Source organism: Spermophilus citellus, assembly GCF_964194105.1.
Source record: "Spermophilus citellus genome assembly, chromosome: 1".
Taxonomy (NCBI): domain Eukaryota; kingdom Metazoa; phylum Chordata; class Mammalia; order Rodentia; family Sciuridae; genus Spermophilus; species Spermophilus citellus.
In genome coordinates this window covers 111,746,890-111,762,458 of record NC_138182.1, presented here as the reverse complement: position 1 = coordinate 111,762,458, position 15,569 = coordinate 111,746,890, and the positions used below count along the sequence as shown (strand labels likewise).

Below are 15,569 nucleotides of genomic sequence, written 5' to 3'. Positions count from 1 at the left end.
TATCTTATATTTGATAAAGGGGCTAAAAGCATGCAATGGAGGAAGGATAGCATCTTCAACAAATGGTGCTGGGAAAATTGGAAATCCATATGCAACAAAATGAAATTGAATCCCTTTCTCTCACCATCCACAAAAATTAACTCAAAATGGATCAGGGAGCTAGATATCAAATCAGAGACACTGCGTCTGATAAAAGAAAAAGTTGGCTACGATCTACATATTGTGGGGTCGGGCTCCAAATTCCTTAATAGGACACCCATAGCCCAAGAGTTAATAACAAGAATAAACAAATGGGACTTACTTAAACTAAAAAGTTTTTTCTCAGCAAGAGAAACAATAAAAGAGGTAAATAGAGAGCCTACATCCTGGGAACAAATTTTTACCCCCCACACCTCAGATAGAGCCCTAATATCCAGAATGTACAAAGAACTCAAAAAATTAAACAATAAGATAACAAATAACCCAATCAACAAAAAATAAAACATTTATATTAATCAATATGTTCATAAAATGGGTGGATATGAGGTAATTTTTGCCAAGTGATTAAATCAAAGCTGATTTATATTTCACCTCTATGGCTTTTATTATTTTACTATAATCTATATTAAATTTATATTGTTTTATTCATGCCAATTGTTTATAAATAAAATGACTAAGGAATATAGATGGGAAGAGAGAGTTTCCTTGAGCATGTTGATTTTCAATTTGCCTGAAGACATTCAGAAAATATATTTAATTTGAACTTAGATATGTTAGTCTGTGTCTTGGGGACATGAAAGGATCCATTTATCAGTACTATCTCCATCACAGGTGAAACAGGAAATCTGAGAGCACTGAGAGATTCTATGCAAGGGCACAAACAGATTATGCACTCTGGGGAATCTCAACATAAAATGCAAACTAATTTAGGAAATAGTATTCAATTTTACTACCAGAGTTTGTCTATTGTTTTTTTTTACAACATTGTATTATACCTTTTATCCATATAAAGCAAAATAAATAGATGATAGATAGATAGATAGATAGATAGATAGATAGATAGATAGATAGATAGATCTTAATGCTTAAAGCAAGGAGCAGGAAAGAAAGTAGTTCCTCCAGATCAGAAATTAAAATACACGGAGAAGTTATAAAGTTGTATAGATTTTGGCAAGCATGCACAATTTTTCAGCAACAAGTGAATCTTAGAGTCGCAGATTGCATACAATGTTTCATCCAATACATTGACCCTAAAAAGTAATTAAAAAATGCTACTGGAGATATTGGATTGCTTGTTGGTAAAACGGAATCTGTATGTTTCCCTCACAACATAGGACAAAATTACCTTGACATTTTTATTTTTTATAAACTTCTGCTTATATTGTTTTTTTTTTGTGAAAGGTTCACACTTCCTGTGTCCTAACAATTTTTGCCTAAGCAAAATTCACAAAATGTTTCTCATATTTTCTATAACTTTTATAGTTTTAACTCACATGTACACACATACTTGCTCATTAGAACACACTGTTAAGAAAATGAAAAGGAAGCTAGAGGTTGAGAGAAAATATTTGCAAAACATATATCCAATAAAGGATTTTTCTAGAATATGGAGAGGGAACTCTTACAATTCCATAAAAGAAAATAATCAACCATATTAAAAACTGAACAAATGATTTGAGAAGCCACTTTACCAAAGAATGGAAAATAAGTATATAGAAAGTTACTCAGAATCATTTGTTACCAAGAAAAATGCAAATAAAAATAGCCATGGTAAGAAAGTTGAAAACTGCAAATTTCACATATTTATGAGGGATGTAAAATGGTACTTATACTTTGGAAAATAATTCGGTGGGTTCGCAAAGACTTAATTATAAATATTCATATCTTTATTCATAATAGTTACAAAATGAAAGCATTTCAAATGTCATCAATTTTGAATGAATGAACAAAATGAGGAATATTTAGACATGGTATGTCCCATTACCACTAAGCAATAAAAAGAAACAAACTACTTGTTCAGGCAAAACGAATGTATCAAAAGCATTTTGCTGCAAAAAAAAAATCCATATAAAGAAGCACATATTTATAATTCAATTTCTATAAAGTTTTAGAAAAGGCAAACAATTGTGACAAAAATATGATCTCTGGTTTCTAGACACTGAGATTGAGGCTAAGAGGCTAAGTACTAAGTTACATATGGTAACATTGGGTGTGTTATATAATGTTCTATATTTCAGTTGTTAAGGTAATTATTTAATTATGTGTATTTGTCACAAGTCGTTGCTGCACCATTATAATCAATAAATTATATTGGATATACATTATACCATAATGAAACTTATTTTACAAGAAAAATTTGTCTAATTCTAAAATTCATACTCAAGCTGACATGATTATATATTTTTAATCATGTTGGAAGTATAAGAAATAATTTTATTTACTTTTAGTGGCTGGATATTTAGTCTGTTTACAATTTACCTTTGTATTCAGTTAGAAATCAATGGATACTGTATATTTTGTTTTACCTGGCATGTCTTTTAAACAACATGGATATTGGGATTTAGCACTATTTCTATTAATCCACCACAGGACAGTTTTAAAGTGAAATGAGAATCTTAAGATAGCATAGCAGAATCTTTCCAATTTCAGTTTTGTCCATGTACTTTTTGAAAATCATTATAATTATAATTCCTAGGCTGTGATTTTTTACTTTAATTATCTTACTGATAATTTTTATTGCTTTTGGCTAATTGACCTGAAAACTTAATCTGTTATGATGAGTAACGTCTGGGTAAATATAAAATAATGTGGTAGTTTATGATTTTTAAATCTGACAAATAATCATAAAAGAATATTAGAGAATAAACTATTGTAAATAATGGATTTTTAAAACTCTTTATAATTTAGGACTCACTGGAGAGAATATTTAAGTAATTAGGTCTCACATTTTGGTTAACTCGAATGCAATTTACTATTGATCATCAGAAAAAAATTATTATTATCTATTTTAAATGCTTGTAGAAATCCCTAATTCACTTTGTTAGAATTATAAAAATGAATTAATGCTATTTAGTGTCTGTTATGGGTCAATTGTTTTTATATTCGAGTTAATCATTTATTTATCAAATATATTTTGAATCCTTATTAATTGATAGGATCTATGCTTGATGCTATGATTTTTTTAATGGTCAATAAGCCAGAACATACTGCTTCTGGTTCAAGATGATTGACTAAATATACACTTAACATATGGGTGTAATGGAGCAATACAGAAATACAACTGACCTGAAATCATTGAAAATAACAAAATATAGTAAAGTATGTGCACATCAGAGAGACTGCAGAATATCACATTACATTGCATCATCCCTCTAATTTTTAGTGAGAATCAGTACTATGATTTAAATGTTTTTAGTATCATCAATTCTAACAATTTGCCAAAGTTTGCTAGTAGAAACTGTAAAGTGATTAGGAAATTTCCTCATACTGTACTCCTTTTTGATAACTGAATACTTGAATTTTCTTAAATGCCTACTCTTTTCACATCATCTAAACCTGACTATTCTTTAGAAGGGCAATTATAATATTGCACTGTTTTCTTATCTGGTCATTATTCTGTCCATCCTTCCCTGAGCTTCTACTCCTGGTTGCATACCTAATAGCCTGTTATTCTTGAGGTTCCCAAACCTTTATAGGCAATCCTCTTGGTTAAGAAAAGGATATCCTCTCTGGCTCAGTTTGGAGCTGATGAATCACATAACTTAGTCAATATATACTGGGATAAACACATTACAGGTACTAGAGTCAATTTTTTTGCCATTCTGAAGAAAAGGAAAATGAGACCTATGAAAGAATACAATAATTGGCAATCTTGAGATGAATAAGAGTACTTTCTAGTTGTAAAAATTTACTAAATTTTGAGATTTTCTCCAGTGGTACTAGGCTGACACAGAGTTATAACAAATATTCTGAGAAATTTTTAATGAAGTGTTGCTTGTGGTGGATCACAGTGAGCTGTAAGAGGAAGAGTTTAAATGTGTGCAGAAATAATAATATAGAGGGAGTAGTATTTGGGAATCTCTAGATAACCAAGTTCACACTTTTGTAAATAGAAAAGTTAGACTGAAAAAGGGGATTTCAAGTTATTACTTCAAAGGAAAAAGAACTTTAGTTAAAGAAAATGACCAATAAATAAATGAATTGATAGAGAAGTAGATCTTTGAAGATACAGAGGCCAAACAGTTGAAATGTCAACAAGTTGATCGGATATTGAAGACAACTAGAGAAGAAAGGATTCAGTTTCAAAGTCAAAATTGAACTGAAGGGAAATAGATACTAGTGACAAAAAGAAATGGAGAATGATGCAGACCAATGACATAAACACAGGTTTTCTACAGAGGCAAGAATCAGTGGAATAGAAGCTTGAGAGGAAGAAGAATTGCCATGCCTACCAACACTTGTCAACTAATTCATGTATTCATTACTGATTTAATATTGACTTATGCATTCATTCATTTTATTTGATAACTGAATACTTGAATTTTATTAAATGCAAATAAAATAAGTGCAAATAAAATTTCACCCATCACTTTCTGTGCACCACATTCTGAGAAAATCCTTAAAGAAAGGCTATCTTCTTTGAGTTTTTCCATTCTCATTGAGTTGAAAGGGTGACAAATCAGGATAAGTGCTATAACAAAGGTCTGTGCAAAGTGCTCTAGGGATCCAGGCAGGTGAAATATGTAAGTATCAAAATGACCTATTTAGTCAAAAATAATTCATAGAAGAGATGGGGGAGTTGCATTTTAATTGAATATTTACTTTCAGTAGGATTTTACTGTAAAGTAGAGGAGGGCATAAGGACATATAGGACACAAGAATTCAATTAGAAAATGATTTCAGTAAATGTAGGAAATATCATTGGCCATAAAGCAGTCTTTGTAATGTTAAAAAGTCATATTATTCAGTAGAATATCTTGCTGGAAATTACTGGAGTATGATAAAATAGTGCCTCTTGCCATGAGCACTGGATTTAGCACCTATTTCATACTGGTTCCTAGTCCAGGTTATCTGCAGATACCTTACCTCAAAGATCTTTGTTTTTTCTTTCTCTGTGTTTAATTGTCTAATTTATCTTTGAACCAAGAATGATATTAACTCATTCTAATCCAGTCACGCTTGTGTATGATGTTCTTTCTCCTTATGGTTTAATTAAATCCATTCCTTTTTTTTTCATTTTTAAAGTATTCCAAAGAGCTTCTCTTTAACAAGAGACTTGTATGCTAATGTTGTATTTAGTCGTATATGAGAAGATTTTAAACATTCTCTGAAACATTTTCATTCATCCGCAAGAGAAAATATATTGGGTGCTATGTTATTTGATAGAATCAGTTGTTCTTAGTTTTATATGCCAGTTGAAATGTGAATGCAGTATTTCCCAGTGTTTTTTTTTTTTATCTAAGATTAGCAATGTTAATATGAACTGTTACATTTGTAGGCCTTCAACTGCCAGAAGACAAACTGTAGAATAGATGACAGAAGTTGGTGTATCTTTGAAGATATATTTTAAAGATATTTAACATGTAAATAATTTTTTGAACAATAGGGCTGCTTCTTATAGTTATTTTTAAAATTAAAGATGGATTTTCTTTTTAAAATTTGTGAAATTATGTAATAATAAGTGCAAATAAAATTTCCTTTTTTTCCCACTTATCATTCCTAGTTGTTAGGCAAGTACTAAAATCCAGATAAATCCATAGACCTTTCACTGCATAACCTAACATATATATTTTACAAATATATTTAACAAATATATTCTAGGTGCTAAAGCTACTATACTGGAAGTTAATTAAAAATGGTAAGAGAAGAAATATTTCTTGTATTCTTAATAAATAATTTAATGTGTTTTTGCTGTTAAATATTAAACATTTGTACCACCTGTCTCAAATGTGGCAGAAAGCAATAGTCATTTTAAATCTATTCATTTCTAATATCCAGGTATTAATAGATATTCTCATTTGAAGCTACTCCTAAACTACAGTCATGAAGCAGGTTTCATTTTGAAAATGAAACTTCTGCAGCTATCATCTGCTTTGTAATTTTATTAGAATTCCCTCTTTGATATTCCCCTTTAGCCACAGATGACCACTCACTTTGACTCATTTTTAGCACTCCTCAAGATTTACATGACTTATGTTTTGACTTCAGTGCTTGGGCCTATGTTTTCTTTTCTCTTATACTATGTAACTCCCTCCTCCTGTCTGTATAATGCACCCATCTCCATAGAAAATATACCTAACTTATTTTTCATCAAAGTCAACTCCTTTGTGAGGCTTTTACTGATCCACACCCACCATGCTCACTTTTGGGCCATAGTGACAGTTCCTCAGCTGCAATTTATGTAATTAATAGAGAGTCATCTGTTTTCTAGTGGGCTTACCACACTTACTTTTACTATGTTCATTACATTCTCAGAGAACTTAAGAAGGTCAGATAGTCTCTTCAAGCCTTAATTCCTTCCTTCATTAGAGAGGAAATTAATGCTTACAACACCGGTCAGGTAGTAAGTGTTTCTATGATTACTGCTGTAGTTGTGTTGTTGTCATAATTGCTACTCCTAGTAGCTGTTGTGTAGTACTAGTGGAATAATTATAGCAGGATCAGAACTGAGTCCTATTTACTTCTTTTAACACAGTACTTAGTCCAATTCCTATGAAAGAGATTATATATATTATATGTATATATATATATATATATATATATATATATATATATATATATATATAATTCTTTCTGAAATATAAGTGTATATATAGAGAGAGATAATATTGTATGTAGAGAGATAGATATAGACATATATATGCATACCATATGTATCTGTATCTATCTCTATATCTCTATATCTATCTATCTAATGAATCAGTGAACTTAGAATTCAATGTGAAACTTAAAACTTATACTGCATAACTCTGCCAAGGTCATTTTTTTTTTCCATCACGATCTCACAGCTATGATTGACAAATGATTAAACACTCTACTAAAAGAAATCTACAATAACTGTTGTAATTTTGTTACAATAGAGTTAATACAAATTTCAACATAAGCACCAGCAAGAAATGCCCTAAAATTTTGCCTGGGGAGTAAGTAAAAGATCCAGAGAAGTAACATTTGCTCTGTATTACTGCTGTATAAAAATCTCTAGGAATGAGGTGTAGGAATCTCCATTTTAATGCAATCTTGTCCAGCTAAGGTTTGGAAGACATGAGTACAGAAACAATGGGAAGCTACTATCAATTCCTTATAATTCAGAGTTAATCTCCTTAGAAGAAACTTTACTGAGATAAATTCTAATAGTTTATAGGTAATTACAAGAAAGGCCAGAAGGCCCAAAGAAGGAAGCACCTAAAAATGCACATCACCATCTTCACAGTTTGTCTGAAACTGGACTTTATTAATAATGGAACGTGCAATATTGTTAGCATAAAACATTTTTAAACGTATTTTCGATTCATTTGTGTTCTGAAAAAATACTAATTATAAAGAAAAATGAGCTGAACCATTGAAAAATATTTTCTGAAATATAAGTGTGAAATCCATAGTGAAAATAGAGATTGTAAGAAAGGTTATTAGGTAGTAATCTGTTTGCAAAATTAGTAAAACTGATGCTTAGAAGGGACATTTTCACAAGTTTAAAGGCCTGCCCTGATGAGAGATTGAGACCAGGATTAGTGTCACTGCTAAGATATCCAAGGGAGGTGCTTAATTAGCTGGAAAACAAAAACAAATAAAGAAAAAATGAGATCAAGCTATTTGAGATGTATAATTTTCTAAAGAGAGAGAGAGAGAGAGAGAGAGAGAGAGAGAGAGAGAGAGAGAGAAACTTATACCATTTAGTTGGTAATCTTTGGTCCTTCTTAGACCAAAGTGCAATGGTGTAGGCCTGTAATCCCAGAGCATTAGGAGGCCGAGGCAGGAGGACCACAAATTCTAAGTCATCCTCAGGAACTTAGTGAGGCGCTAAACAATTCACAACTCAGTGAGAACGTGTTTCAAACAGAAAATAAAATGAGCTGGAGATATGGTTCGGTAGCAAGTACCTCTGGATTCAATTCTCAGTACAAAAAAAAAGAAGGAAAAAATAAAATAATACAGTATAGACAATGATAAGGGTGTTAGCCAACACCATACATAAAATATCAAAGCTAAAAAAGACTCTTAAGTTTGAGTTATCATGAGAATTAAAATCTTAAAAACTACTCAAGGGGAAGTCCTTACTGATCTTTATTGTAGAGATATCCAGAAGATAGGGACATTTAAAACAGCAAACTCAGGAGAATCGACCTTTGATAGCCAAAAAAGCCAGAGATGTTCCATTGTCAGAGCAGACAGATGCTGGCCAAACAGCTATGCAGAAACCAAGAGCAAGTGTTTCAATAGAAAAGGAGATAGGATGCATTTAAAATAGCTTAAATAATTTTTAAAGTAAGAAATATATTAAAAGATTTAAAAAAATTGTAATTTCCCAGCATATATTTATTTGTGTGTAGTTCCATCCATTCTAAAATTTATTGAAATATATAATATGCTAAGAAATACTCAGGGAAATATATTATAGAGCTTAGTGAAATTTCACAAAATTTTTTAGAAGTCTAAATAAATTGCAACCATATCTAAATATTACCAGAATTCTAGAAGTACATCTATGCCCATTTAAATACATTTCCATCAAATTAAAATTTTTTCTCCAACCTATGAACAGTTGTTTTGAATTCCAACATGATCTATATTTTTTGGTTCTGATTTCTTTCATTGAGGAATTTTGTAGAACTTAAATGTTTCCTTGCAAATAGTATACCTAACTCATTTACATTGGTATGTAGAATTTCATGATCACATAAACACTGCAATACTGACTGAACCAATTTACTCTTAATGAAAGTGTAGAAAAGTTGCAGTAGCTCTATAGTATTCTCTACATTTGTGTTTTTCCATAGGTTTCAAAGTTTACCTATTTTAGTGGCTCTTTTGATGTGATTTACATGATTTATATTGTTTTCATATGCTTATTGGTCATTCAGATACAATATAATTTAAATAACTGTTTAAGTCCTTGGTTCTGTTTGTTCCTTATTTGTTCTACTATTGAAAGAAGTTTTTTTTTAGATGTTCCTACTAAAACTAAAACTGCTTTGTAAGAAGACGCAATGAAATACCATCATCCACTTTCTGGACTACGTCCCTCTTTTAATGGTATAATTTGATTAAGAGTACCAAATCTTAATATCATTCAAATTATCATTTTCAAGTTTATATCTACCCCCCAAAGTTCCTTTGTGCCTCTTTGTGACCAAGCAGATCCTGCCTTCCACAGTTCTTTGGCAACCATGGACTTTGATGCTGCAGTATTGCCTCTCCAGAATGCCATGAAAATAGGATCAGACACCTTTTAGCCTCCTGTGTCCGAGGGCTCTGGCTTTTCTTTTTCAACTCATTCTTCACACAACTTTGAAAGACAGAAAATTCCTTGTTCTCTTTTAATTTTTTCTTCTAATAAAAATTCAGGTTAGGGATATAGCTCAGTTGGTAGAATGCTTGCCTCACATGCACAAGGCCCCAGGGTTCAATCCCCAGCACCCCCCCCAAAAAAAAAAAAGAAAAGAAAAGAAAGAAATTCACTGATTTAATTAAAATGTACTTTCGTACAGCTCTAAAAATATTCTATATAATGGGGATATATATAGTCCTGGAAAAAATGGAAATATACTTACCTGCTGGGATGATATGTAAATTTTATTGATGTGGCACAAGCCCTACTAATTAAAACTCTATGTCTGGTTCTTTGAAATTGACTCTGGCTAAGGATGGTCATCTAAAGTCAAAACGCTATGCTAGTACATCTGCAGTGATTACTGGTTCTGCTTCTGCTTACCTGTACCAATTTACCATCTTACCATTTTTAACACATTTCATGACAATATTGGTGTTATGAAACAAGGGAATGTCTTTGATAAAAATATTAGTCATCTATAATTCTGGAAGTCAAACTGTGCTATGAGCCAGATATTACATCTAGTAACTCCTATTTCAAAACAACAATGATTATAAGACATTTGTTTCAGATGTTTCTATAAAGAGCCTGGGAGAGAAGATCAGAAAAATGTTCTAATCAATTTTCTGTCGAAGTCATCTTAAGTCTAATTAAGCCTTAAAAAGGGAAGAAGGATTGCTCAAATGACACATAGATATGCCAAGCTTTGATAGAACCTCCTCATTTTCTGTGGATTCCATATTTGCTTACATACTAAAATTTATTTATCACCCTAAAATCAATACTTGGGATGCATTCTAGGGTATTCACTGATGTATCCATAGGTAGAACAATATAACACTTATGTTGCCCAGTAGGCATGTTTCGAGCAAAGGTGGGAAAAGGCAACATTGCTTTTTTGTTTCACCTCTCATACCATAGCAGTTGTCCTTTACATGGTCTGTTTATTGCCATTTTTTTGCATGTTCATCCTCTTTGTTCAACACCAGCATATTTAAATGCCTTATCGGAAATGTCCTCCAACCTAAAGTACTGCCTCATGTCTCTAGTACAAGGAGACCCTGAAGTGGCCTTATGAAAAAACACACATTAGATAAACTTCTTTCATGATTAGTCATATAGGCTGTTGCCAAAAGTTCAATGACAATTGATTAATAATATGTATTAAATAAAGTGTATTTAAATGAAAACACAGAAAAAACAAACAAGTTTGTGTATTGTTCAATTGTTTTAAATGCTGTGACCAGAGGCTCTAAGGAGCTTAATTCTATATTTATTTCAGGGGCAATTATTTGATACTTGCTAATAAAGTGTTCATAGTGACTTTCTAGAATATAGTAACTATTGTAAATAAGAAAAAGAGACTATATTTATAAATACAGGAAATTTAAAAACAGCAAACCAAATTTTACAATTTTAATATTGAAATGTAAAATGAATATGATTTTATTGAGAAAATTTTAACAACCAGAAAAGATATACTTCATTCTTATTGATTATATATATACATATATATATATATATATATATATATATATATATATATATATATATATAACTCCAAGGAATTTAAAAAGATAACCAAATTTGAGTAAGCAAAATGTTTATATGCTTTTAACAAATTATAAATAAAAGATAATTATACAATGTCAGTATTAAAATATTAATATCTGAGAATGGGAAATAAAACTGTGAATGACTATTGTCATCACTGCACTAATTTTCAGGCATATACCTAATAATTCCAACAGCCAATGAAAATTCTGCATTCGTACTGTAAGAACCTTTATAAAACATGGCCTGAATTCTTGATTCATTCTAATTTTATGTGTCAAAACAAATCTTTGCTTTAACTTTGACCGATTGTCACAATTTTTGCAAACATCTACACATGTAGGCTGCCTTGACCAAGTTCTCTAAATCTGTCAAGTTTCACTTTGCCCCCCAAAATAGTTTTGACATTTCAGAGATATTTTGGTTGTTTAGATCATCTATAAACACAGTGGTGCTATTAAGACTACTTCTGTATTCAAATATTTCATGTATTTTCAAAGTAGAAGAGTGGTTACAAGAGGTTAGAGGAAGTAGTAGCACTATGTTATAGTCAAGAATAAGAAGTACAGTACTGTAGAGTACTGTACAGTAGAGTGACTATAGGTAACAATAATGAACTGTACATTTCAGAAGTTTAGGAGCAAATATTTTGAAAATTTTTACCATATGGAAAAATTTTTACCGTATAGTTTAACTTGATCTCAACATTTTACTAGCAGTGGTAGATTTTAATATACATATATTAAAACATCACATGTTACACCATTACTACATACACCCTGTAAGTATTTATATAGCTGTTAAAAATAAATTTAAATTAAAATCTTATTAAGAAACATGAATTGTTTATTTTTTGGATTCTTATAGTTAATACCTTTGGGCTGCAGTTGATTGCAATTTAAAATAAAACTGTCGATAAACAGGAACAACTGTAGTGGTAGATTTCGTAATATTTACATATTAATGTTAGGAACATAACAGGCTTGTCATCTTTGTATTGGAAAAAGGTAGATTCTAAATAAATATTTATTTAACACAATCATATCCTTATTCTCATTGTTCAGGTATTTTCTATCTTAATGTTATGTCAATAACTGTTGTTCATATTTCTGTGTTTTAATCTTACATCTTCAATCTGACAGCCACCCTTGATGTCAAGAGTTTTTATGTCTTATAGTAACACATTTAAAACATGTAGATCAACATTTATATTCTAAGTGTCATTGGGCCAGTTACTTTACAAGCCTGTATTTCTTCATTTTGCTTATCTGTTTTGATTATTCACTTGTCTTCCCTAGGATGTAAGCTGCTTACAGGTAGAAAAGAATGTTAGGTTACTTATGCTGGACAATGGATTAACTTTGTGATGCATGCTTATTATATAGAAATGAAAATGATGAACAGGTAATGGAAAGTGAATATGCAAAAAGCAAATGAAGATGTAGAATATTTGTATTAAAAATACTGTTACAAGATATAGTATCCTAATTGAATAATTATCTTTAAATGATTCCTTTCAAAAAGATTGCCTCTGATTTGTGTCTCTTACATAAAAGTGACATATATATTTAAGTCTCAGTACTTTATTTAAAGGAACTATAAACTATTTGGTATTTTATCATTCTTATCCAATTATTAGATAATAATAAAAACTACAGGTCAAGTCAGCTTTCAGTTTCAAACTGTCTTTATTGCAAAAAATTGAAGAACAACAATAGAAATATTTTTTTAATTTCAAATGTTTATTCCATTATTAATAATTTTAAAAATATAAATGTAATTATTTTAATATTTAGTATACCACAAGAGTGATATGGGATTTCTAAAGTTGTCTGATGTCTACCTTATGTTCATTTGTATTGTAGTTTGGGTACATTTTAATGTGTAAGATATTCTGGGAAATTTTACTTGTAGAGGTTTACTTGTAGACATTGTGATTAAAGTTTCTTAGAGAAAATACTCATATAGATTTTAACATGTCTGTGTTTAATCCATTTTCTGTGACTTTTGAGAGGTAGTTGGACTCTGCTTAGCCATAAATCAAAGTAATCATCTTTTGGGGTTTTAACTTATTTTTGAGGGGTCATTTTGGATATGTTATGCTAATCTGGTTGTCTGACTCATTTCTCTTAACTCTTGTTCATCATGAACTTTACTGAATACCAAGAAAATTTTTGACCTGCTCTGTTGCCACATCTAAGCAATATGCTTATCACTTAAATTGTCTGAGAAGATTTCATACTTTCAGTTAACACAATAGATTTATCCACTATTCAGAATTTCTCCAAAAAATGTCTCACACAGAGAAATAATTCAGATAATCCTTCCCATTTATTTGATAGTTTTATTGAAGTAATTAAAGATTGTATCTTTGGAGAAGAAGGAGGGATGATGGATAGGGTAAAGGCAGCAGACAAAACTCTGCTACTTACCTTTCCTGTCTCAAATCCCTAAAAGTGATTAGGAAGCTCACGAATGCAATGCATACACACACACACACACACACACACACACACACACACACAGAAACACACTTTTTCTTGTTGCCTTAGAATCTAAACTGAAAGAGCATTACTAATGACAGTAGATGATAAAGGTCAGGACATGCTAATGTAAGATGGCTAACTGGGTCCTTATCAATCCTTTATCATCTCTCACTAATAGTCAGTGTACAATAGGGATACCTGTGCTGTGAGACTAACAAAGTGTAGGGACATTATTCTTGACAGTGCTGATACATATGTCCTCAGAAAAATGAAGGCTGAAAGTTGGATAGAGAAACACCCCCCAAAATCTGCCTATTCATGGTTTAATAAGTAGAGAAGAGTAATGGAGTGGCTTCCATTACATAGGATGTTCAGAAAAAAAAAAAAAATTAGGCCCAAATCTCTATCATGTTGGTGTAGACTCCAACTTCCTTAATAAGACTCCTTAATAAGATTTATTCAGCATTATAATTTTGAAAGATATTAATACTATTGTATATATAAATAGTTTATTCATTTATCCTGAAGAAGATTATACTGAATGACTATGTCATACTTTACCTACATATTGTTCAGGAATATTTTGCTTAAATTCTGAAAGTAAATCTATTATGAAAATTGATGAACACGTGTTTATATGATTATGCTCTTTTAGTGAGTATCTAGGAATTGAATGAGTAGATTTTTTATAGATTTATGGTTTACTTTTTAAAAAAGTACAGAACAGTTACACAAAATTGCTGTACCATTTTACATAGAAGAAGAAATATCTGATAGTTTCCATTTCATTTGTGTCAACATTCTCTGATGACTATGGTGTTTATAGATAGGGCTTTTGGAAGTGAGTAGGATAGTAGTTAGTGTGGAGCCCCTGATGAATACTGGTGTTTTTATTAAAAGAGAGAGAGAGAGAGAGAGAGAGAGAGAGAGAGAGAGAGAGAGAGAAAGAGAATATACACTCACTTGTGCACTTTGTCACTTTCTATTTGATGTTTTGCATTGCCTTAGGACTCCGTCAGCAAAAAGGCCATCACCAGATGCAGGCATTCAGACTTGGACCTCCAGAATCATGAATCAAAATAAGCTTTTTTTCTTTATAAAATCGTCTAGTCTCATGTAATTTGTTATAGTAATGAAAATGGAAGAATGTGGTCATTTTTAAAAAATGTACATATAGGTATTTATTATTTTTAAAAAATAATTTCAACATTGATTTTTTGATATTTTGTTGAAGATCAGTTAGATGTGTATTTGTGGATATATTTATATATTCTATTCCATTTATCTCTATGTATATCTTTTAAATAATACTAAAATGTTTGATTATTTGGTTTTATATTATATATAGCAATTACTTAGAAAAAAATCTTCTCTTCATTTAAAATGATATGTTTGTAATTATGGTTCCTTTGCATTTTCATATAAATTTTCAAAATTATAAAAAAAATATCAATTTCTATGAAATTTTCACTTGACATTGTAATTGGAATCTATAGGTCAATTTGGGAAAACTCATCATAATAATAACTGTAGTCTTACATATATCTCTCCATTTTATTCGGTAATATTTATTTTCTCCCAAGAATGTTATATAGATTTCAGTAAAAAGTTTTTGACTTCTTTTGTTAGATATATTCTCATTCTGTATTTTTAGTGCTATTGTAAATGAAAATGTCTCTGTACTTTCATTTTCCAACCATTTGTGCTGCTATTATATAAAAATACAATTGACCTTTATATATTAATATTGTATACAGCAACTTCCCAAAATTAATTTTAAATTTTAGTGGTTGTTTTGCACATTTACTTGATTTTTTTATGCAAACAATCATATCTTCTGCAAACAGAGACAGTTTTACTTCTTTTTCCCCCATCTGTATTCTTTTCATTATTTTTTATTGCTTTATTTAATGGTATAGAACTTCAAATACAAAAATGAACAAAAGCGGGTAATGCAAGGATCCTTGACTTATTTCTAACCTTAGCTGAGATAAATTCAGAGT

General features: G+C 30.6%; 1 protein-coding gene across 1 annotated transcript in view; it reads left to right on the top strand.

The window, feature by feature from the left end:
* Positions 1 to 14,639, top strand: part of LOC308646287 (NBAS subunit of NRZ tethering complex-like) — a gene marked incomplete at its 3' end in the record, with an annotated part of 80,258 nt that extends 65,619 nt beyond the window's left edge. Inside the window, exon 11 of the mRNA XM_081289021.1 lies at positions 14,575 to 14,639. Within this exon, the coding sequence (XP_081145147.1) occupies positions 14,575 to 14,639 (65 nt within the window). The remainder of the gene's footprint in view (positions 1 to 14,574) is intronic.
* Positions 14,640 to 15,569: the final 930 nt, after the last annotated feature.